This window comes from Podarcis liolepis (genome assembly GCF_965112155.1).
Source record: "Podarcis liolepis genome assembly, chromosome: 18".
In the NCBI taxonomy this organism is placed as follows: Eukaryota; Metazoa; Chordata; class Lepidosauria; order Squamata; family Lacertidae; genus Podarcis; species Podarcis liolepis.
In genome coordinates this window covers 2,491,263-2,513,301 of record NC_139572.1, presented here as the reverse complement: position 1 = coordinate 2,513,301, position 22,039 = coordinate 2,491,263, and the positions used below count along the sequence as shown (strand labels likewise).

General features: G+C 52.6%; 2 protein-coding genes across 2 annotated transcripts; one reads left to right on the top strand and one right to left on the bottom strand.

The window, feature by feature from the left end:
- The first annotated feature begins 1,615 nt into the window (after positions 1-1,615).
- On the top strand, positions 1,616-13,992 carry RNF126 (ring finger protein 126). Its single transcript, XM_083484125.1, has 9 exons — positions 1,616-1,745; positions 7,179-7,237; positions 7,649-7,712; positions 8,546-8,790; positions 9,614-9,682; positions 9,813-9,882; positions 11,184-11,277; positions 11,706-11,821; positions 12,883-13,992. Exons 1-9 carry the CDS (start codon positions 1,671-1,673, stop codon positions 13,039-13,041), a joined length of 951 nt encoding a protein of 316 aa, XP_083340251.1. The 5' UTR covers positions 1,616-1,670; the 3' UTR covers positions 13,042-13,992.
- Positions 13,993-15,664: 1,672 nt separating this feature from the next.
- FGF22 (fibroblast growth factor 22) lies at positions 15,665-20,817 on the bottom strand. The gene is made up of 3 exons (XM_083484204.1): positions 20,217-20,817; positions 17,224-17,327; positions 15,665-16,478 (listed from the first exon to the last, which is right to left on the bottom strand). The coding sequence occupies exons 1-3, from the start codon at positions 20,602-20,604 to the stop codon at positions 16,284-16,286; spliced, it is 687 nt and encodes a 228-aa protein (XP_083340330.1). The 5' UTR covers positions 20,605-20,817; the 3' UTR covers positions 15,665-16,283.
- Positions 20,818-22,039: the final 1,222 nt, after the last annotated feature.

Genomic DNA, 22,039 nt, shown 5'->3' with positions numbered 1-22,039 from the left:
ATGATCAGGGTGCTGAGAGTCGATGGGAGAGCCCAGTTCTCCAGGAAGAGGGATTGGTTGTATAGCTTCCAGGTCATGTGGCCAGCAGGACTAAGCCGCTTCTGGCGCATGACGGAAACCAGAGCGCACGGAAATGCCATTTACCTTCCTGCCGCAGTGGTACCTATTTATCTACTTGCACTGGTGTGCTTTCGAACTGCTAGGCTGGAAGGAGCTGGGAGAGAGCAACGGGAGCTCACTCCTTTGCGGGGATTCGAACTGCCGACCTTCTGATCGGCAAGCCCTAGGCTCTGTGGTTTAACCCACAGTGGTTAAAGGTAAAGGGAGCCCTGGCCATTAGGTCCAGTCGTGACCAACTCTGGGGTTGTGGCGCTCATCTCACTTTATTGGCCGAGGGAGCCGGCGTACAGCTTCTGGGTCATGTGTCCAGCAGGACTAAGCCGCTTCTGGCGAACCAGAGCAGCGCACGGAAACGCTGTTTACCTTCCCGCCGGAGTGGTACCTATTTATCTACTTGCACTTTGAGGTGCTTTCGAACTGCTAGGTGGGCAGGAGCAGGGACCGAGCAACGGGAGCTCACCCCGTCATTGCGGGGATTTGAACCGCCAACCTTCCGATCGGCAAGTCCTAGGCTCTGTGGTTTAACCCACAGCACCACCTGCGTCCCTAAGGTGAAGGTAAAGGACCCCTGGATGGTTAAGTCGTGTCAAAGGCGACTATGGGGTTGTGGCGCTCATCTCGCTTTCAGGCTGAGGGAGCCGGCGGTGTCCACAGACAGCTTTCTGGGTCGTGTGGCCAGCAGGACTGAACCGCTTCTGGCGCATGACGGAAACCAGAGCAGCACACAGAAATGCCATTTACCTTCCCGCCGCAGTGGTACCCATTTATCTACTTGCACTGGTGTGCTTTCTTTCTTGATTTTAATTTTAATTCTTTGCTGATTAAAAATGTACATACCTATACAAACATGATGTGCTATCTCTTTACATTTGAAGAAAAAAGGAAATGATGTAGGGAATAGAAAATATTTAAAGGAACAAAAAAGAGGAAAAGAAAAAAAATAAAGATACGAAGTGAAAAGATTCAAAAGAGGAAAAGAACAGAACATTCTTTACACAATGAGGGGCAGTATTTCAATAATAATAATTGAAAATCTGGACACAGATTTTAGTCCTTTTGTTTTATTTCTTTTATTTTTAGTCCTTTATTTTATTTATTTTATTTTTGTCCTTTTATTTATTTTATTTGTTGATCTGTTATACATATATTATTTTGAAAGGGGGGTGGGAATGACGTTTCTGAAGTATTTTCAAGGAAATCCGCATTTCCGGCACGGGCTGCCAGCCGTCCGGATATCCCCGGGCGCTCTCCGCGAATCCCCGGGCGCCGTCCGGGAACCTCCGGATGCGCGGGGCCCATCTGCGCATGACTATGGGCAACCCTCTCTTCGAGAGGAGTCCATCAATTCCCCTCACACACACACAGGAAATCCCGCCTCCGCGACCGGAAGCAGCCGCTCTAGGGAGGAGGAAGTGCTCCGTGCGCCTTGCTGCCTGATGCTTTCCGGCCCTCGCCGGCCGCCGTCGTCCCCGTCCCCGCGCGGTGACGTCGTCGGGGGCGGGGCTTGGCCTCCCGTCAGGGAGGAGGAGGAGGAGGGAGGAGGGGACAAGATGGCGGAGGCTTCGCCGCAGCCGGGACGCTACTTCTGCCACTGCTGCTCGGCCGAGATCGCCCCGCGCTTGCCGGTGAGTCCCGGGGGGCCGCGGGACGGCGCTTCCCCGCCCGCTCCGGGGACGGAGGACCCGCCGCTCCGCAAGGCCCGGCGGGGGAGGCCGGTAGACTGCGCTGCCGGGGGGAGGCTCAGCTACGGGAGGAGGGCGCCTGGGCCTTCTAGGGGGGGGAGGCGGGGGGGGTTCTTCCTAACCCCCAAGCCCCCCCCAATTAAGAGGAGGGGAGGAGTAGACTGCTCTTTGCCCTGGAGGCTCCACTCCTTCTCCCCTTATAGAATTCCTTTTCTGGGGGGGTTCTCCCCCAAGCCCCCCCAATCAAGAGCAAGCCCCCCCAATCAAGAGCAAGCCCCCCCAATTAAGAGGAGGGGAGGGGTAGACTGCTCTCTCACCTGGAGGCTCCACTCCTTCTCCCCTTATATGGGTCTTTTTCTGGGGGGGTCTCTCTCCCAAGCCCCCCCAATCAAGAGCAAGCCCCCCCAATCAAGAGGAGGGGAGGGGTAGACTGCTCTTTGCCCTGGAGGCTCCACTCCTCCCCTTATATGAGTCCTTTTCGGGGGGGGTTCTCTCCCAAGCCCCCCCAATCAAGAGCAAGCCCCCCCAATCAAGAGCAAGCCCCCCCAATTATGAGGAGGGGAGGGGTAGACTGCTTTCTCACCTGGGGGCTCCACTCCTTCTCCCCTTATATGAGTCCTTTTCTGGGGGGGTCTCTCCCAAGCCCCCCCAATCAAGAGCAAGCCCCCCCAATCAAGAGCAAGCCCCCCCAATCAAGAGCAAGCCCCCCCAATCAAGAGCAAGCCCCCCCAATTAAGAGGAGGGGAGGGGTAGACTGCTCTCTCACCTGGAGGCTCCACTCCTTCTCCCCTTATATGGGTCTTTTTCTGGGGGGGTCTCTCTCCCAAGCCCCCCCAATCAAGAGCAAGCCCCCCCAATCAAGAGGAGGGGAGGGGTAGACTGCTCTTTGCCCTGGAGGCTCCACTCCTCCCCTTATATGAGTCCTTTTCTGGGGGGGGTCTCTCCCCCAAGCCCCCCCCCCAATTAAGAGGAGGGGAGGGGTAGACTGCTCTTTGCCCTGGGGGCTCCACTCCTCCCCTTATATGTCCTTTTCTGGGGGGGGTCTCTCCCAAGGCCCCCCCAATCAAGCCTTGTAAAGTGGAGGGGAGGGGTAGACTGCTCTCCCACCTGGAGGCTCCACTACTGGAGAATGGCGCCTGGGCCTTCTTGGGGTGTGTGGAGGGAGGGGGATGAGACGGGGGGGGTTCTCTCCCAAGCCCCCCCCCCAATTAAGAGGAGGGGAGGGGTAGACTGCTCTTTGCCCTGGAGGCTCCACTCCTTCTCCCCTTGTATGAGTCCTTTTCTGGTGGGGGGGTTTCTCCCCCAAGCCCCGCCCCCAATTATGAGGAGGGGAGGGGTAGACTGCTCTTTGCCCTGGCGGCTCCACTCCTTCTCCCCTTGTATGAGTCCTTTTCTGGTGGGGGGGTTTCTCCCCCAAGCCCCCCCCCCCAATTAAGAGGAGGGGAGGGGTAGACTGCTCTTTGCCCTGGAGGCTCCACTCCTTCTCCCCTTGTATGAGTCCTTTTCTGGTGGGGGGGTTTCTCCCCCAAGCCCCCCCCCCAATTAAGAGGAGGGGAGGGGTAGACTGCTCTTTGCCCTGGAGGCTCCACTCCTTCTCCCCTTATATGAGTCCTTTTCTGGGGGGGGGGGTCTTCTCTCCCAAGGCCCCCCCAATCAAGCCTTGTAAAGAGGAGGGGAGGGGTAGACTGCTCTCTCACCTGGAGGCTCCATTGGGGGGGTGTTATTGGGGGGGGACATGTTTGCAGTGGAGGGTTTTGCCCATCAAGGTAAACATGGGTTGGGTGGGGAGGTGTTGTCCCCCTCTTCTCTCCCTCTTTTTTTTGGGGGGGGGTAGACTGCTCTCCCACCTGGAGGCTCCACTACTGGAGAATGGCGCCTGGGCCTTCTTGGGGGGTGGGGAGGGAGGGGGATGAGACAGGGGTTTCTCCCCCAAAGCCCCCCCCCCAATTAAGAGGAGGGGACTGCGCTTTGCCCTGGAGGCTCCACTGCTGGGCGACGCTTCCTTCTCCCCTTATATAAGTCCTTTTTGGGGGGGGTCATGTTTGCAGTGAAGGGTTTTGTCCATCAAGGTAAGGATGGGAAGGTGTTGCCCTCCCCCCTTCTCTCTCCCTTTTTGGGGGCAGGGGGGTAGACTGCACTTCTACCTGGAGGCTCCATTGCCAGGCTTTGCTTCCTCCCACTTAAGTCCTTTTTGGGGGGGTGGCCTGTTTGCAGCGGAGACTTTTGCCCATAAAAGTAGAGATGGGTTGGTTGGGGAGGTGTTGCCCTCCCCCCTTTTCTCCCTCTTTTTTGTGGGGGGGTAGACTGCTCTCCCACCTGGAGGCTCCACTTCCAGGCATTGCTTCCTTCCCCCCTTATATAAGTCCTTTGGGGTGGGCATGTTTGCAGCGGAGGCTTTTCCCCATCTAGGGGGTAGACTGCCCTTTCATAAGGAGGCTCCACTAAAAGCGGAGTTGTTGTGTCCGTCATTGAGGGTTGCTGGCGGTGGGGGGCGGTCTCCCTCCCATCTCTAAGCCTTGCTGCTGTATGTGGGTGGATGTTAAACCCCCACCTCTCTTCTCCCCTCTTCCCCCCCCAGTTTGTCAAGCGAGGGTAGACTTCTCTTTCCCGCGGAGGTTCCACTTAATAAGGGCATTGATTATACACCAGGCCACCTATCAGGAGTCCTGTCTCGCCTGCGGTCTTAGCTGCGGAGGGCGGGTTATAAATACAATTTATTATTACGAGCAGTGCCTGAAAAGAACAGCTTCCCCTCTTCGCCTGCCAGCAGCTGGTATCCAGGGATAGACTATGCTGGAACACAGAGGTTCCATTCTGTGTTTGCAGATGAAATCGACTCAGTCAGCATGACTTCGGTCTTTCCCAAGGCTTGCTTTCTCTTTCTCTTTCGCTATCTCTTTCTCGGCCTTGCCCGCCCATGTGTCTTTCCTCAACTGCTGGCTGAAAGGAAAAATCCCGGAACGTTTTCTCCTTTTTTCCCTCTGCCACCCCCCCAAAAAACCCCCTGCCAGTTGTGCATGGAGCTGTGGCCGTGCCGAAATATATTTATTTTCGCAGAATTAGAACGGGAGCTCTGGAAAGGTCCCAGCCGGTCATCCGGTCCCAAGCCCCTTTGCAACACATTTTATTTATTTTGACTAAGCCGCTTCTGGCGAAATCAGAGCAGCGCACGGAAACGCCGTTTACCTTCTCGCCAGAGCGGTACCTATTTATCTACTAGCACCTCGTGCTTTCGAACTGCTAGGTTGGCAGGAGCAGGGACCAAGCAACGGGAGCTCACCCCATCATTGCGGGGATTCGAACCGCCAACCTTCTGATTGGCAAGTCCTAGGCTCTGTGGTTTAACCCACAGCGCCACCTGCATCCCATATAGGGCGGTATATAATAGCAAAAACCTACGGAACTCACTGCCACAGGACCGATCCGAGGAGGAGGAGGCTGGCAATGGGTACCAGCGATGATGGCTGTGTTCTCCTTCTGAATACCAGTTGGGGGGTGTTGCAGTTTTGCTCAGGGGGCTTCCCATTGGGGACACCTGACTCGCCCCTGTGAGGACAAGAAACTGGGCCCGATCCAGCTCGCAGGCCTTTCCCGAGGTTCACACGTCCAGGATGATGGGAAACGTAGTCCTCAACTAGAGCTGCCGTGTTTGCAAACAAAGCGAAAATCCGGACACAAAAACGGTCGAGCTTTCTTTTAGTGCAGAAGCTGTTGAGCCAGTTTTGCAAAATCTCGGAGCATATTGAGCTGGGCATATCCTGGGTGTTTTGACTGGTTTTCTAAAATTCCGCCCGGATGCTTTTTCCGGTGCGGCAGCCAGTGTCAGAAATTTGCCTGGCGTGTTTTGCATCCGGCGCTGATCCACTTGCGGCCGTGTGAAGATTTCTGGGTGCCAGGTTGTTTGGGTACCAGGACGTTTCCCTCTGATTTCTTAAGCAGTTAAGTAGAAGAACTTATTTTTAAAATAATAATAATAATCTGTCATCGTTGTCTCCCTTTCAGCGCTCAATTACATGCTGGAGATAATAGTCTTGTTTAGATTTTGTTTTCCATAAAGGGCATAATTTAACCGCACTGAGAGTACAAGTTGTGACGGCCGTTTCGCCTTAGTCTGGTTGGGCAATGAGGGATTGTCTGGAGAAGCAATTGAGTTGCAGAAGGGAGAACAGGCCTGTTAGCATAAAGCCCCCTTCCTCTCCCCGGGGCTTAGGCTGTGTATAAGTAGCTGCTCGCCTTTGGGTGAGTACAGAACGCTTGCAGGCGACTAGCCAAGGCAGATCTGTGCACCCCGGCGCCGCATATGTTTAATACAGCCCTGTATACAGTCAAGGGAGGGACACGGGTGGCGCTGTGGGTTAAACCACAGAGCCTAGGGCTCTCCGATCAGAAGGTCGGCGGTTCGAATCCCCGCAATGACGGGGTGAGCTCCCGTTGCTCGGTCCCAGCTCCTGCCCACCTAGCCTTCTGATTAGACCTGAGAACTTTTTAAACATGAGGATGTAGCCGAATGGCGGCTTCCGTACTTTGTAAAACTTCATTCCCAGACAAAAAGGTTGGGAGATAAATTCCATAAAGGAGCTATTCTTCTTACCTGCGAAATAGAGACGTCGGACAGCAACTTGGCACCCGAAAATCTTCCATGTGGTCACAATTGTACCTGCGCCAGTATATTAGGGGGTGGCTGGGCTACGGAGGGAGTGGGCTTCTGGCGGTTATTTGGGGAATGAGGAGGCTTTGCGTGAAACGCCGACGATTCGCCATATATAGCCTGATCTGAAATTCCAAAATCAACATTGCCATGTAGATTTTGAATGATTCGCCGATACATCGCCCAGCCCTCTACCCCCATTGTCCAGCCCGGACACCGGGGTCCAGCTCGGAGGGCCTTATGGCGGTTCCCTCCCTGCAAAAAGCGAGGTTACAGGGAACCAGGCGGAGGGCCTTCTCGGTGGTGGCGCCCTCCGTTCAGATGTCGAGGAAATAAACAATTACCTGGCTTTTAGAAGACATCTGAAGGCAGCCCTCTTTAGGGAAGCTTTAAACGTTTGGAGTTTTATTGTATTTTTAATATTTTGTTGGAAGCCGCCCAGAGTGGCTGGGGAAACCCAGCCAGATGGGCAGGGTGTAAATAATAAATTAGTATTATTATTATTAGTATTACTGCTGTAAGCATTTGCAAGGAAGTTCCTTGCAAAAGGAAGAAGGAGCTCAGCCCTTTAAAGGGACAAGCCTTGGTCACAGCAAACATCAATTCTTAAATTTGGGTTACATCTTGCAAGTGCCCCATCTTTCTCTGGTGCGAGAGAGTCCCAATTGCACGCATTTATTGTTGTTGTTTTCTAAAGCTAATTTGTACTGTTCCCCCCCCCCCTGCAGGACTACATCTGCCCGCGGTGCGAATCTGGCTTTATCGAAGAGTTGCCGGAAGAACCTAGGTAAAGCCCAACTCTCTGATTTGGGACAAAATGAGATTTTTGCCGGTTTTCAGTTTTGGGTCTGGGGCGGGGTCCCCTTTTCGGGCTGTGGGGGCCGCATTCTGGCAGCGGGCAGACCCCCAGATGGCCACAGCCTGCGGGCAAAAGCCGGCCTGGAGGGGCAAGTAAGAGGAACGACAAGTCCTTAATTAATGCCCCCACTGTTGTCAAGTACAGACCAATCGTGGATTGAAGGGCACAGGTTCACCACAAGTAGCTAGTCCACATTAAGGAATTGGCAGCCTTGAGAGAGACAAAAAACCCCAGATTTGTTCAGAGTTTCTCCTGCCTTAGACGTGGTTTTTTAAGGGTCGACGCTGCTTTCTTGCCTGCTTGCCTTCAGCTCGGTCTTCTATCTCGAAATCTTTTCAGGAACGTCGAAAATGGATCCAACTCTTCGGCGTCGACCAGCGAGCAGAGCAGGCACCCGTTCGAGGTGAGGTGCCAAGTGTGGCAGGCCGATTCTGCACTGTCGCGTCTTTGCCCGAATTTGGAAGCTGGGAGGGAACGGATGGAGTTGGGTTGCTGGCGAAATAGCCACTCGCCTTTGGGCGAGTTGGGGTCGTTTCCAGGCGACTAGCTTTGCCCAGCGGAGGTTATCTTTGGCTGGAAGCAGAGGTCTCTGCCTGATATTTTTTGTGAACCGCCCTGAGGCCTCCAGGTATAGGGCTGTATATAAATTACCGTATTTTTCCCCCTATACGACTCACTTTTTCCCTCCTAAAAAGTAAGGGGAAATGTGTGTGTGCGTCTTATGGGGCGAATGCAGGCTGCGCAGCTATCCCAGAAGCCAGAACAGCAAGAGGGATTGCTGCTTTCACTGCGCAGCGATCCCTCTTGCTGTTCTGGCTTCTGAGATTGAGAATATTTTTTTTCTTGTTTTCCTCCTCCAAAAACTAGGTGCGTCGCGTGGTCTAGTGCGTCTTATAGAGCGAAAAATACGGTATCTACTTGCACTTTGAAGTGCTTTCGAACTGCTAGGTTGGCAGGAGCAGGGACCGAGCAACGGGAGCTCACCCCGTCACGGGGATTCGAACCGCCGACCTTCTGATCGGCAAGTCCTAGGCTCTGGTTTAACCCACAGCGCCACCCGCGTCCCTTATAGGGCTGTATATAAATTCAATAAATGAATGAGGGCAGCGTACCTTTCTGGGGCGGGGCGTCCCAGCAGTGGGCGGGGCCAGAGGCAGGAGTAGGCGGGGCTAGAACCTCGCACCTGTACACAAGGCGTCTTCCCAACGCCCCTGACCCTCTCCCCTTCCGCTCCAGAACGCCGACCAGCACTTATTCACCCTGCCCCAGGGCTACGGGCAGTTCGCCTTTGGCATCATCGACGACACCTTCGAATTCCCAGCCTTTGGGTCCAACGCTCAACCCGAGGACAACCGGGAGGCGGAGAACCGGCGCGAGAGGGAACACCAGTCCCGGCACAGATATGGCACCAGGCAGCCCCGGGCACGCTTCACGGCGCGGAGGACTGCCGGCAGGCACGAAGGCGTCCCCACGCTGGAAGGGTGAGAGGACACGACTCCGGCATAGCTGTCAACCGTCCCTTATTTGGCGGGACAGTCCCTTATCCCAGCACTGTGTCCTGCTGCTGTCCCTTAAATTTCCCGGGTTTCAAAGGAAGCAGATCCTCTCCCTCCCTCCCTGCCGGCCAGGGAGGAGGGAGGCTCCAACTGTGTTGCTTGGCTGCCCGGCCCACCCCCCTCTGCCCTCCTCTCACCAGCCTCGGCCCCTGGGAGCCCCTTCCCGCCGGGACTGGTGGGAGCCTCAGGCCCTTCCACCGTCATCCTCCTTGCGGCCGCCAAACTGGGCATCTCTGCCTGGGGCCTCCCCTCTGTCCATCGCCACCGCTCCCACTAGGCCATACTGCAGCTGTGCCACCGAAGGATCTGGATGAGATGGGCAGCCTGGCGCGGCCGATGAATTGCTGAGGAGCCTTGAGAGGAGAGCGAGGGCAACCATAGAGGAAGCAGTTCAGAGAGAGGAGGAGGAGGCGGAGGCGCGGGCAGGTGTTCCAAGGGCTAGCCATATTGGGGGAAAGCGGAGAAAAGACTGCAAGCGCTTCTCCCGTAGATTTGTAGTGGTAGACTAGCATAGATGGTCTGATCTGCGGGTTTACTTCGGGCACTATTTCCCCCCCCTTCCTCCCGCCCCGCCTGATGGAACCGAGAGCTGCAGATAGAGCGTGAGAGAAAAGATACAGGCACGATGGTCAGGATTGGTGCTGGGTCGGAGTCCCAAAGCCTTGAGGAGTGGCGTTCGAGAGTATTCCTCTTTCTCCCGGCAGTCGGCTCACTTTTCCTTCTCTCCACCTCCCTCCTCTCTCTGCAGAATCATTCAGCAACTGGTCAACGGCATCATCGCCCCGACCACGATACCGAACCTAGGGGTGGGGCCTTGGTGAGTTCACAACGCCCCCGCCCCCCCACTCCGTCCTTTTTCCCAGCGGCCTTTTGGTCCCGGCGGAAATCTTAACCCTTCCTCTCTGCTTCTCCCCTCCCAAACCCCATTTATCGTTACGTTCCTGAAGGGGAGTCCTGCATTCAAATCCGATGGACTACGCCTGGGGAGCCAACGGCTTGGACGCCATCATTACCCAGGTAAAACCTCTCTGCCCTTCCGGGGGAAATCGTTGGTTTCGAAATCTGCGTCGCTTCCGTCTTCCGCGGAGACACTGTCCGCATTTCCAAAACTAAAATAAAAATTACCGTATTTTTTGCTCTATAAGACTCACTTTCCCCCTCATAAAAAGTAAAGGGTGTGCGTCTTATGGAGCGAATGCAGGCTGCGCAGCTATCCCAGAAGCCAGAACAGTTTTTGGAGGAGGAAAACAAGAAAAAACATATTGTGAATCTCAGAAGCCAGAACAACAGGAGGGTTCGCTGCGCAGTGAAAGCAGCAATCCCTCTTGCTGTTCTGGCTTCTGGGATAGCTGCGCAGCCTGCATTCGCTCCATAAGACGCACACACATTTCCCCTTATTTTTTAGGAGGGAAAAGTGAGTCTTATAGAGCAAAAAATACGGTATTTTGCGTGTTTTTTTATATTGTAGGTTTGGTATTCCCTGTTTAGGGAAGCTTTTATCATTTGGACTACTGTATTTTAATATTTTGTTGGAAGGCGCCCAGAGTGGCTGGGGAAACCCAGCCAGGTGGGCGGAGTATAAATAAATTATTATTATTATTATTTATTAGAGGTTACAGTCAGAGGGTGTTTTTGGTAGTCGCGCCCTGTGGAACGCCCTCCCGCCAGATGTCAAGGAGATAAACAACGATCTGACTTTTAGAAGACATCTGAAGGCAGCCCTGTTTAGGGAAACTTTTAACGTTAGATGTTTTATTGTGTTTATAATATTCTGTTGGGAGCCGCCCAGAGTGGCTGGGAAAACCCAGCTGGATGGGCGGGGTACAAGTAATAAGTTATTCTTGTTATTATCTGGAATCCCCACCCCTTTGCAACAAGGCGAGGATCGAAGCATCTCGGGGCTTTTGCCTCACTCTCTCCCGCATCCCCGGACGCGGGTGGCGCTGTGGGTAAAACCTCAGCGCCTAGGGCTTGCCGATTGCATGGTCGGCGGTTCGAATCCCCGCGGCGGGGTGCGCTCCCGTCTTTCAGTCCCAGCTCCTGCCCACCTAGCAGTTCGGAAGCACCCTTAACTGCAAGTAGATAAATAGGTACCGCTTTATAGCGGGAAGGTAAACGGCGTTTTCGTGTGCTGCGCTGGTGCCGGCTCGCCAGAGCAGCTTCGTCACGCTGGCCATATGACCCGGAAGTGTCTCCAGACAGCGCTGGCCCCCGGTCTCTTAAGTGAGATGGGCGCACAACCCTAGAGTCAGACACGACTGGCCCGTACGGGCAGGGGTACCTTTACCTTTACCTCCCGCATCCCTGTTGTCTTCCAGCTTCTAAATCAGTTTGAGAACACGGGGCCTCCTCCGGCGGACAAGGAGAAAATCCAAGCACTCCCCACAATCCACATCACAGAGGAACACGTAGGTGAGTCGCTTTTTTCTTCCGCGTTTCTTTTCTCCTCTCACTCCCTCCCCCCAAAAATATACCGTGTTTTTCGCTCCATACAATGCACTTTTCCCCCCTCCTAAAAAGTAAGGCGAAATGTCTGTGCGTCTTATAGAGCGAATGTGTGGTCGATCGCTGGCTCCCTTGCCACCCGTGTCCCTGTACCGTATATAACTCCAGTTAAATTCAAGTAAATTCATGGTGGGGGCCAGAGAGTGTTTCACTTGACTGTTGTGGAAGTTCCAGGGGAACAGGACTGTAAATATTTTTTAAGGATCCGAAATCTCCCAGCCCACGTCGTTGCTTCTTTTGCCAGGTTTTTCCCCTCCCCCCTTTTTATTTCTTTGTTTATTTATTGCAACGTGGGCCAGTAAATAAACCCAAGGTTCCTTGTTCTGCAACCGCAGGTTCCGGTCTGGAGTGTCCCGTCTGTAAGGAAGATTATGAAGCGGGCGAGAGCGTGCGGCAGTTACCCTGTAATCACTTGTTCCACGACGGCTGCATAGTTCCATGGCTGGAGCAGGTGAGTCGCGAAGAGAGAGAATTTCAATACAGTGGCACCTTGGTTCTCAAACTGAATCCCTTCAGGAAGTCCGTTCCAAAACCAAAGCGTTCCAAAACCAAGGCGCGCTGCTTTCCCATAGAAAGTCATGCAAAACGGATTATTCCGTTCCGGCCTTTCAAAGACAAACCCTAAAACAGCAATTTTACATGAGTTTTACTATCTAATGAGACCGTTGATCTATGAAACGAAAGCGAGAATCAATGCACTGTGCTATAAAATAAACAAGACAAAATTAAAACTAGTTTTCCCCCTTACCTGCACTGAAGATGGTCATTGTTTGGATGGGTCAAGTTTGGGGTCCAGCGCCGAGGGCCTTCTGGCGGTTCCCTCGCTGCGAGAAGCAAGTTTACAGGGAACCAGACAGAGGGCCTTCTCGGTGGTGGCACCCACCCTGTGGAACGCCCTCCCATCAAATGTCAAGGAGATAAGCAGCTATCCTATTTTTAAAAGACACCTGAAGGCAGCCCTGTTTAGGGAAGCTTTTAATATTTGATGCTGTATTGTTTTTAACACTCAATTGGAAGCCGCCCAGAGTGGCTGGTGAAAAAAAAGGAGCCCTGACCATTAGGTCCAGTCGCGGCCGACTCTGGGGTTGCAGCGCTCATCTTGCTTTACTGGCCGAGGGAGCCGGCGTACAGCTTCCGGGTCATGTGGCCAGCAGGACTAAGCCGCTTCTGGCGAACCAGAGCAGCGCACGGAAACGCCGTTTACCTTCCCGCCGGAGCGGTACCTATTTATCTACTTGCACTTTGACGTGCTTTTGAACTGCTAGGTTGGCAGGAGCAGGGACTGAGCAACGGGAGCTCACCCCGTCATTGCGGGGATTCGAACCGCCGACCTTCTGATCGGCAAGTCCTAGGCTCTGTGGTTTAACCCACAGCGCCACCCGCGTCCCATTGGGCGGGGTATAAATAATAAATTATTATTATTAAAGTCGAGTGCCGGTGTTAGAAATTAGACCGGGCGTCTACGGAAGCGACGGCCCGTCTCAATTTCTCCCTTTTCGCGTTTCGTTCCAGCACGACACATGCCCCGTCTGCCGGAAGAGCCTCAGCGGCCAGAACACTGCCACCAACCCCCCGGGACTCTCGGCTATGAACTTCGCCTCCTCGTCTTCCTCCTCCTCTTCCTCCTCCTCTAGCTCGCCGAGTAACGAGAACGCGGCGAACAACTCGTGAGAGCGGAACGGCGGGGCGGGAGGTTGCCGGGGGGCGGGTCGGGTCGGAAAACGAAACACACCTTTCGAAAGCAAGCAAAAAACGAAACAAAAACGTCGCTGCTCTCGCGCCCCTTTTGTCGCCTTCCTCCCCACCTGGCGAAACTGGGGGCGGGCGGCGGGTGGGTGTCTGTGGAGGGGCGGGAATGGGAGAGGAAACCCCCCCCCCCAGCCCTGGAACACAGAGCAAAGGGGGCAGGGTGTGGGGCAGGGGAAGCAGAACGCGACCCCCGCCCCCTACGACACATTTCCCCCTTGAACACACAAACTCACCCTTGTCTCTTCGACCGCGCAAGGGTGTTTCGGGCGCTCTCCCGTTTTGTTTCCTCCGGGGTGGGTACGAGGGAAGCCCACCCTTTTTAAAAAAACGCGGACTCTTTGAGGAAAAACCCGGCAAAGGAACATGGAAGCACTGAAGTGAGACTTTTTGGGGTTTTCTCCTTTTTTTTTTTTGAGCGGAAATCGTTTCTGTTAGTAGCTTGGTTTGTTTTTTTTTAAAAGCATTTTGACCATCTTTTTTGGGGGGGGGGGGTCGTCTCTTTTCAGTTCCTCAAGCCTTTTGACGTTCCCTCTTCCCTCCCGTCCCAACCTAATGGATTTTTCTACTTCCTAGCTGGGAGAAGGAAAGCCAGCCAAGGAAGGGAATTTTTTTTGGGGGGGGGGGACACAGGTCATGTGCGGAAAGCATACCCTAACGACCGGACCCAGATTTTCAGACTCGTTAGTTTCCTCTCCTGTTTTAACATCACCCTTCCCCCCCTTTTTTCTTTTTTGGGCAGCCCGGCGTTGAGAAAGGGGTTTTTATAATGTTAAATTATTACTGCTGTTGAAATAAACGGACATTTCAGCTCGGATCCTGTACACGCATGTTTGGGTTCGTCCCGCACCTTCGAGATATAAACGCCTGATTTGACACGGTGGCCTAATTTTATCGACTGCTTGGGAGAAACCCTCAGTCAGTGGAGCGTGAGAGTCTGAATTTGGGGGCCCCATGTTGGGCGAAAGATTCCTGCGCTGCAAGGCATTTGTGGTTCCTTCCAACGCTATGATCTATGAACTTGTCCTGGAATGGAAGAATCAGGCCTCAGATCTAAGTCGGGGGTGGCCAACTTGACATCTTCTTGATCCCCCGCTGTCATCCATGTTGGCTAGCAACAATAGGAGTTGAAAGTCCTTTTACATCTGCAGGGATGTCCCGGTTCTTAGAGGAACCAATTTTTCTCTTCCGGAGGGAATGTCTCTACAGTTGTACCCCGGTTCTCTTAGGTTTCCTGTTTAAATTGCTCCTTCACAGGGACTAGAAACTTGAGCATCTTCAGTTAGGGCTGCGAGAGATTCACCGTCCATGTAGAAAAATACTTTATTTAAAAAAATAATAATAATCAGTAATAAAAAAAGTTATTGAGCTTTTTGGGGAGAATTTGCCCCCCAAATGCAAAAATTGATACCCAAACACACGCTTCCTGGTTCTGTTAACAGAAACCCCAGACGCTGTGCCGATTATTCCAAATTCCGCCCCCCGGGTCCTATTATCGCTGTTTGAATCCCGAGAAATTCCGGACGTATGACAGCCCTCCCCTGTGGGGGATAGAGCCAGGTTTTTTCCCTCCTGCTCCGGAGGGGAAGACCCGAACCAACAGAAACCGATATATCACGATGTCTGAAATAAGGGCAGAGCTATGTAAAGGAAGGGACACAGGTGGCGCTGTGGGTTAAACCACGGAGCCTAGGACTTGCCGATCAGAAGGTCAGCGGTTTGAATCCCCGTGGTGGGGTGAGCTCCCGTTGCTCGGTCCCTGCTCCTGCCAACCTAGCCGTTCGAAAGCACGTCAAAGTGCAAGTAGATCAATAGGTACCACTGCGGCGGGAAGGTAAACGGCGTTTCCGTGCGCTGCTCTGGTTCGCCAGAAGCGGCTTAGTCCTGCTGGCCACATGACCCAGAAGCTGTACGCCGGCTCCCTCGGCCAGTAAAGCGAGATGAGCGCCGCAACCCCAGAGTCGGTCATGACTGGACCTAATGGTCAGGGGTCCCTTTACCTATGTAAAGGAATCGGCTGGCTTCACGGTTTTCTCTGCATTGTGATTTTTGCCAGCGCTCGCGATTCGCTGCCCCATGCAAGAGGCTGGGGTGTCTGTGTGGAGCTGAGCCGGCGAAATTAACAGGGGCTGCAGGAATCGGGAGAAGCATTGACTGGCTTCAAAGGTTCCCCCCGACCACCACATTGTGATTTTTGCACAGCGCACAAACGCACATCAGGTTTTGCGATACAATCAAACCTTGGTTGTCGGATGTGTTCCGTTCCAGAAGCCCGTTCGGCTTCCGAAACGTTGGACGACCGAGGCACGGCTTCCGATGGGTTTCAAGAGCTTCCTGCCCTCATTCGGAAGCCGCGTCAGATGTTTAGCTTCCGAAAAATGTTCGAAAACTGAAGCATTTACCGTATTTTTCGCTCTATAATATGCACCAAACCACAAGACGCACCTAGTTTTTGGAGGAGGAAAACGAGAAAAAATATTCTGAATCTCAGAAGCCAGAACAGCAAGAGGGATCGCTGCGCAGTGAAAGCAGCAATCCCTCTTGCTGTTCTGGCTTCTGGGATAGCTGCGCAGCCTGCATTCGCTCCATAAGACGCGCACACATTTCCCCTTACTTTTTAGGAGGGAAAAAGTTAGTCTTATAGAGCAAAAAATACGGTACTTCCAGGTTTTTGGCGTCCGGGAGCCAAAACGTTCCAAAACGGAGGCGTTCAGGAGCTGGGGTTCGACTGTATATTGCCAGCTCGAAAACTACGAAACCCATATCACAATACGGACTTCGAACCGGTGCTGGATGATATATCGCCCGGCCCTATTACCTCCTTCACGGAAGGTTTTTAAACAGCGGTTGGGTGATCCTGCCGCTAGTCCCTTAGGCCCTCCATCCAAAGTCTTGCAGCACTTTTCCCCCGAAACATTCTGGTGGACCTGCAAGGCTGTAAACAAGACTTTGTCCTTGTTGAGCTCCGAACACAGCAATGAAGGCGATGCCAACAAACCTCCTGGGATTTTCCATTCCGGCGTCGAACGCCGGCGTGTCTTTATTTTTTCGTACAAAAATAATAAATAACCCCCCTCCCACCCGAAAGTTTCTGTTGTTTTTTAATACTCGATGTAAGGAGGCGTTTGATAAGCAATACGAGTCCGTGGTGCGTTGCCCGCTCTCCGTCAGGAGACCAGCATGGGCAGAAAGTGCGCGGAGAGGTGCTGTCTCCTGGTCCTGGGCCCCTTTCGCGGAACGCCCTTGGCGTTGAGGGAGAGGAACATGGGGCGCCCCTCATGCTGCCAGAGAAAGGACGCGTAAGTGTTGTACCCGTTCTCTTCGATCCGCTCCACGAAGTTGCAGCTGGGGGTGTACGCTTTCTGCAGAGAGAAAAGGAGGACGGAGGTTAGTTTTGGCCTGGCGGACGCAGCTCGGACATTAGGACCCCTGCCTTTGCCAGCAGGGCTGGGTGTAGGTTTGATGCGGCCCTCAGCTCCTGAAGGTAATGGGGCCCTTTATATGTCCAGCTGTCCTTTGTCCACAACAAATCGCTGCTGTTTTTTGGGTTGAATATATGCTATGTGGAAAAGGGACGCGGGTGGCGCTGTGGGTTAAACCACAGAGCCCAGGACTTGCCGATCAGAAGGTCGGCGGTTCGAATCCCCGCAATGACGGGGTGAGCTCCCGTTGCTCAGTCCCTGCTCCTGCCAACCTAGCAGTTCGAAAGCACAAAGTGCAAGTAGATCAATAGGTACCGCTCCGGCGGGAAGGTAAACGGCGTTTCCGTGCGCTGCTCTGGTTCGCCAGAGGCGGCTTAGTCCTGCTGGCCACATGACCCGGAAGCTGTAAATTTTTAAATCTGTATTGTTTTTAACATGTGATTGAGAGCCGCCCAGAGTGGCTGGGGAAACTCAGCCAGATGGGCGGGGTATAAATAATAAATTATTATTATTATTATTATTAATACATGGCTTCCCCCGGTTGACCCATTGGGGACGGGGGAAGGACTCTACAGAGCTAAATCCTGCCCCATCGCGTCAACTAGTGTCGCTCGCCCATCAGGGTGACAGCAGCCGATTGACAGCAGGGCGCCGTTTTGCAGGAGACGCCGCCATGAATATTTACCGTGCCGTAGAGTTTCCCCTTTCTGTTCATCGCTAAGTAGAACCCTCTGTGGACTGACCGGATGGCCACGATCCCCGCACGCACCGATCGGATCTCCACGATATCTGGAAGAGACGGGAGAAGGCCCTTAATTTATTTCCGTTTTTTAAAAATTGCACTTAAAATTCCTTCTCCTTGTTTACGACAACCTAGTGCCCCAGAGTTAAGAGACAGAAGGAAATGTCCATTTTGTTTTCTCCCCATACGTAACTTTTCTTCGATTCATCTCTCTGAACATCTGCAGCGATTTGTGGTTTTATTTTTAAAATATCCTCGCGGAAATCCTTCGGCGTTTTGGTTTGAATTCATCCCAATAAAAACACTTTTTTGTTTGTTTGCAGTTTTACCTAATGGTCATATTGTGGCAAGCAGTTTAACCCAACACAGTGCAAAATAGTTTTTGGTATGGTATATTCATTTTTGTGGACACTTGCTTAAAATACAGTGGTACCTCGGGTTAAGTACTTAATTCCTTCCAGAGCACCGTTCTTAAGCTGAAACTGTTCTTAACCTGAAGCACCACTTTAGCTAATGGGGCCTCCTTCTTCTGCTGCGCCGCTGGAGCACGATTTCTGTTCTCATCCTGAAGCAAAGTTCCTAACCTGAAGCAATATTTCTGGGTTAGCGGAGTTTGTAACCTGAAGTGTATGTAACCTGAAGGTAAACGGCGTTTCCGTGCGCTGCTCTGGTTCGCCAGAAGCGGCTTAGTCCTGCTGGCCACATGACCCGGAAGCTGTACGCCGGCTCCCTCGGCCAGTAAAGCGAGATGAGCGCCGCAACCCTAGAGTCGGCCACGACTGGACCTAATGGTCAGGGGTCCCTTTACCTTTACCTTACTCTACGGACAGCTTTAGAAGGATGTTATTATTGCTGCAAAGTTGTTGTTGTCGGTGATTATGCATTGTTGCAAAGTTGTCATTAATGACTATGGCTGTGTTGTCCTTTCTTAAAGCATCGTCATCTTGTAGGCAACCGACAAAAGAGCAAGACTTATTAACTCCCTAAAAATGCACACAGAGTCTTGCAGGTGAACACTAGTGAGGGATGCCTCTCGGAAAGGCAGCGTGGTGTAGTGGTTAGAGAGTTGGGAAAGGACCTGGGTTCAAATTCCCACTTTCCTGGGTGACCATGGAGCAACCGCTGTCTCTCTCAGCCTGAACTACTTCACAAGGTTGTTTGGGGGATAAAATGAGAAGGGGGCGGGGGAAGGAACCAGGTATGTTGCCTTAAGCTCCTTACGGAAAATGGTGGAAAATAAATGCAATTAAAAAGCAAAACTCCCTGCTTTGCGTTTATTTCTTGTGGCAGAAAAGCAGAGTTTGACACCTCCGGTTAGGGCTGGGCGATAATCTGGTTTTCAGATTTGTGATCTATCCCCGGCTGAACTTGACATGACCTAACAGTGTGACGCGGCAGCTAAAACAGCCAATGCAATTCTGGGCTGCATCAATAGGAGTATAGCATCTAGATCAAGGGAAGTAATAGTGCCACTGTATTCTGCTCTGGTCAGACCTCACCTGGAGTACTGTGTCCAGTTCTGGGCACCACAGTTCAAGAAGGACACTGACAAACTGGAACGTGTCCAGAGGAGGGCAACCAAAATGGTCAAAGGCCTGGAAACGATGCCTTATGAGGAACGGCTAAGGGAGCTGGGCATGTTTAGCCTGGAGAAGAGGAGGTTAAGGGGTGATATGATAGCCATGTTCAAATATATAAAAGGATGTCACATGGAGGAGGGAGAAAGGTTGTTTTCTGCTGCTCCAGAGAAGCGGACACGGAGCAATGGATCCAAACTACAAGAAAGAAGATTCCCCCTAAACATTAGGAAGAACTTCCTGACAGTAAGAGCTGTTTGACAGTGGAATTTGCTGCCAAGGAGTGTGGTGGAGTCTCCTACTTTGGAGGTCTTTAAGCAGAGGCTTGACAACCATATGTCAGGAGTGCTCTGATGGTGTTTCCTGCTTGGCAGGGGGTTGGACTCGATGGCCCTTGTGGTCTCTTCCAACTCTATGATTCTATGATTCTATGAACGTGGCGATATACTGATATATCACAACGTCTGGAATAAGGAGGGAACTTGGTAGAGGCGTTGGCTGGCTTCACGGTTTTCGTGAATCTTTTGCACACACGTATAACGATTTGCAGTATATTGGCAGGTCGGAAATGATGGAACCAGTATCACAACAGGGACCTCAAAGCGGTTTCGGACAATATATTGATAGTTAGCCCTCGTTGCGTTTGCAGACAAATGGGCCAGGAACCGTATAGAACAACTGGGGTTTAACAGCTTCATGGATCACTGCCTTGCCGTGGCGAAGGGGCTTGAATAACTCAGAGAAGCTATGAACTACGCCTAGCAGGGCACCCAAGATGTACAGGTCATAATGGAGAGTTTTGACCAAACATGATCCACCTGGAGGAGGAACCAGCAAGCCACAACAAAAGTCCGTATAGTTAAAGCTATGGTTTTCCCAGCAGTGATGTATGGAAGTGAGAGCTGGACCATAAAGAAGGCTGATGGCCGAAGAATGGATGCTTTTGAATTCTGGTGCTGGAGGAGACTCTGGAGAGTCCCATGGACTGCAAGAAGATCAAACCTCTCCATTCGGAAGGAAATCAGCCCTGAGTGCTCACTGGAAGGACAGATCCTGAAGCTGAGGCTCCAAGACTTTGGCCACCTCATGAGAAGAGAAGACTCCCTGGAAAAGACCCTGATGTTGGGAAAGATGGAGGGCGCAAGGACGTCAGAGGACGAGATGGTTGGACAGTGTTCTCAAAGCTACCAGCATGAGTCTGACCAAACTGCGGGAGACAGTGGAAGACAGGAGTGCCTGGCGTGCTCTGGTCCAGGGGGTCATGAAGAGGCGGACACGACTAAACGACTAAACAACAACAACAACAGAAGTTTGCTTTCAACCCTATGTTCGAAAGCATCAAATGCAAGCAAGACTTACTGTCTGGACACTCGACCCGACGCGTGCCGTCGACTTTGCCATCCCCGCCGATGCGCAGGAAGTAGTGAGTGGACGAGTAGAGCCGCCGCCTCCGTGCGTCGCCCTGGAGGTGGGGGTAGCTGCGGGCGGGCCTGCCCCCCCTCGGCCACCAATACCCGCCGTGCGGCTGCAAAGCCGTGTCTACGTGCCCAAGGGCGGAGTTGGCGAGCCAGACCAGCAGCAAAAAACACCAGGCGGCGTGGGCAGTCGGTGGGTCCTGGTGACCCATGCCAGAAAATTTCGCCCGGCTGTCGGGCGAGGGCCACCATGGGGCTTCAGAAGGCTGCCCGGCGAGGATTCGGCGGCGAGGCCCAAGGTCCCACGGGTCACCGTTGGGCGCGGTCAACATCCTACGAACGGTGTCATGGCGCTCATAGCGGGTTGGACTAGATGATATTTGGAGATCCCTCCTTCCAGCTCCGCAGATCTGTGATTCTGCTGTTCTTTCACCGGTCTCGATCAGAGGATTCGGCGGCAGACCTGAAGCTGGCAGCGGTTTCCTTGAGGTCTAGCGCCTTGCCGCGCCTTCCAGAAGCTGGCAGCGGTTTCCTTGAGGTCTAGCGCCTTGCCGCGCCTTCCAGAATCCCCGACTTGGAAGCTGGAAGCTCCTCTTTCAGTTTCTTCTCGATTTGCCAAAGCTCCCGGGAGAATCTAGCTTTGACAGGAGAGTGAGGTGCGTGCGAGCCTCGCGTGAACCCAAACAGCTCTCTCATTGACAAGAATTCCAGGTGTACATTCCCTCCTTCTGACCAGGAAGCCCGGCATTGGCTGGGCCTGCTCCCCGACAGCCAATCGCCGAACCTTCGAGGCGGAGCTAAGGTGTGGCTGCGAATGGAATTTTATTCCCCATTCATAAATCTGTTTTGGAGTTGGCCAGATGTTCTGTGCCTTTGGCACCGGACGGCGCTTTGCAAATCCCATCCTGTTTTGGTTCGGCGAGGCTGACACACACATGCAAAATGAATAGGCAAAGGTTTATGTTAAGAACACACACACACTATATTTTTCGCTCTATAAGACGCACCTAGTTTTTGGAGGAGGAAAACAAGAAATAAAATATTCTGAATCTCAGAAGCCAGAACAACGAGGGATCGCTGTGCAGTGAAAGCAGCAATCCCTCTTGCTGTTCTGGCTTCTGGGATAGCTGCGCAGCCTGCATTCGCTCCATAAGACGCACACACATTTCCCCTTACTTTTTAGGAGGGGAAAAGTGAGTCTTATAGAGCAAAAAATACGGTATATATATGCAGTTGCAATCGAAACAATTCAAACCCCATTTCAAATTGGGTTCATGATCAAAAGGTACAGACTGTTCGCATGTTTGTATTTTACAATGTAGATTTTTCTTTGCTTCCCGGACTTTGGGATGGAAGTTCGAAGGCTCTAACATGCTCCCATTGACCTAATCCCCGCATAAGCTGCGAGTTACCTGCACTTGATCAAATTTCAGGGGAGTGAAAGACAGCTTGTTTCTGACAACAGGAACCGGGGAGATCAGTGGCCTTGCGCCAGCCCTGCAGTGCGGTCTGACCAGTGCCAGATTCAAGCTAAACAAGCTATAGCTTAGAATCCCAGTCTCTTGGGGGGGGGGAGCAAAAAGTTTAAAGGAAAAAAAACCTGGATGTACATTTCCAAAATATAAGATAACAAATAAAACAAAACCTACATACAGCAACAGTGTTTTGTGTTGCATAGGCTCCTAGGATGTAAGTCATGGGACCCGCCTGCTAGCCTGCTCCCCAAAATATCCCTGGTTTGCTCCTTTCTATATATAGGGTGCCTAC

Bases quoted from the DNA above. Each gene is read 5' to 3' on its own strand.
- FGF22 (XM_083484204.1), bottom strand. From the start codon at position 20,604: ATGTTGACCGCGCCCAACGGTGACCCGTGGGACCTTGGGCCTCGCCGC. The intron at 17,328-20,216 runs GTAAGTCTTGCT...CGTCTCTTCCAG, and splicing joins TCGGGTCGAGTGTCCAGACA to ATATCGTGGAGATCCGATCG. The intron at 16,479-17,223 runs GTAAATATTCAT...TTCTCTCTGCAG, and splicing joins AGGGGAAACTCTACGGCACG to AAAGCGTACACCCCCAGCTG.
- RNF126 (XM_083484125.1), top strand. From the start codon at position 1,671: ATGGCGGAGGCTTCGCCGCAGCCGGGACGCTACTTCTGCCACTGCTGC. The intron at 7,713-8,545 runs GTGAGGTGCCAA...CTTCCGCTCCAG, and splicing joins AGAGCAGGCACCCGTTCGAG to AACGCCGACCAGCACTTATT. The intron at 8,791-9,613 runs GTGAGAGGACAC...CTCTCTCTGCAG, and splicing joins GGCGTCCCCACGCTGGAAGG to AATCATTCAGCAACTGGTCA.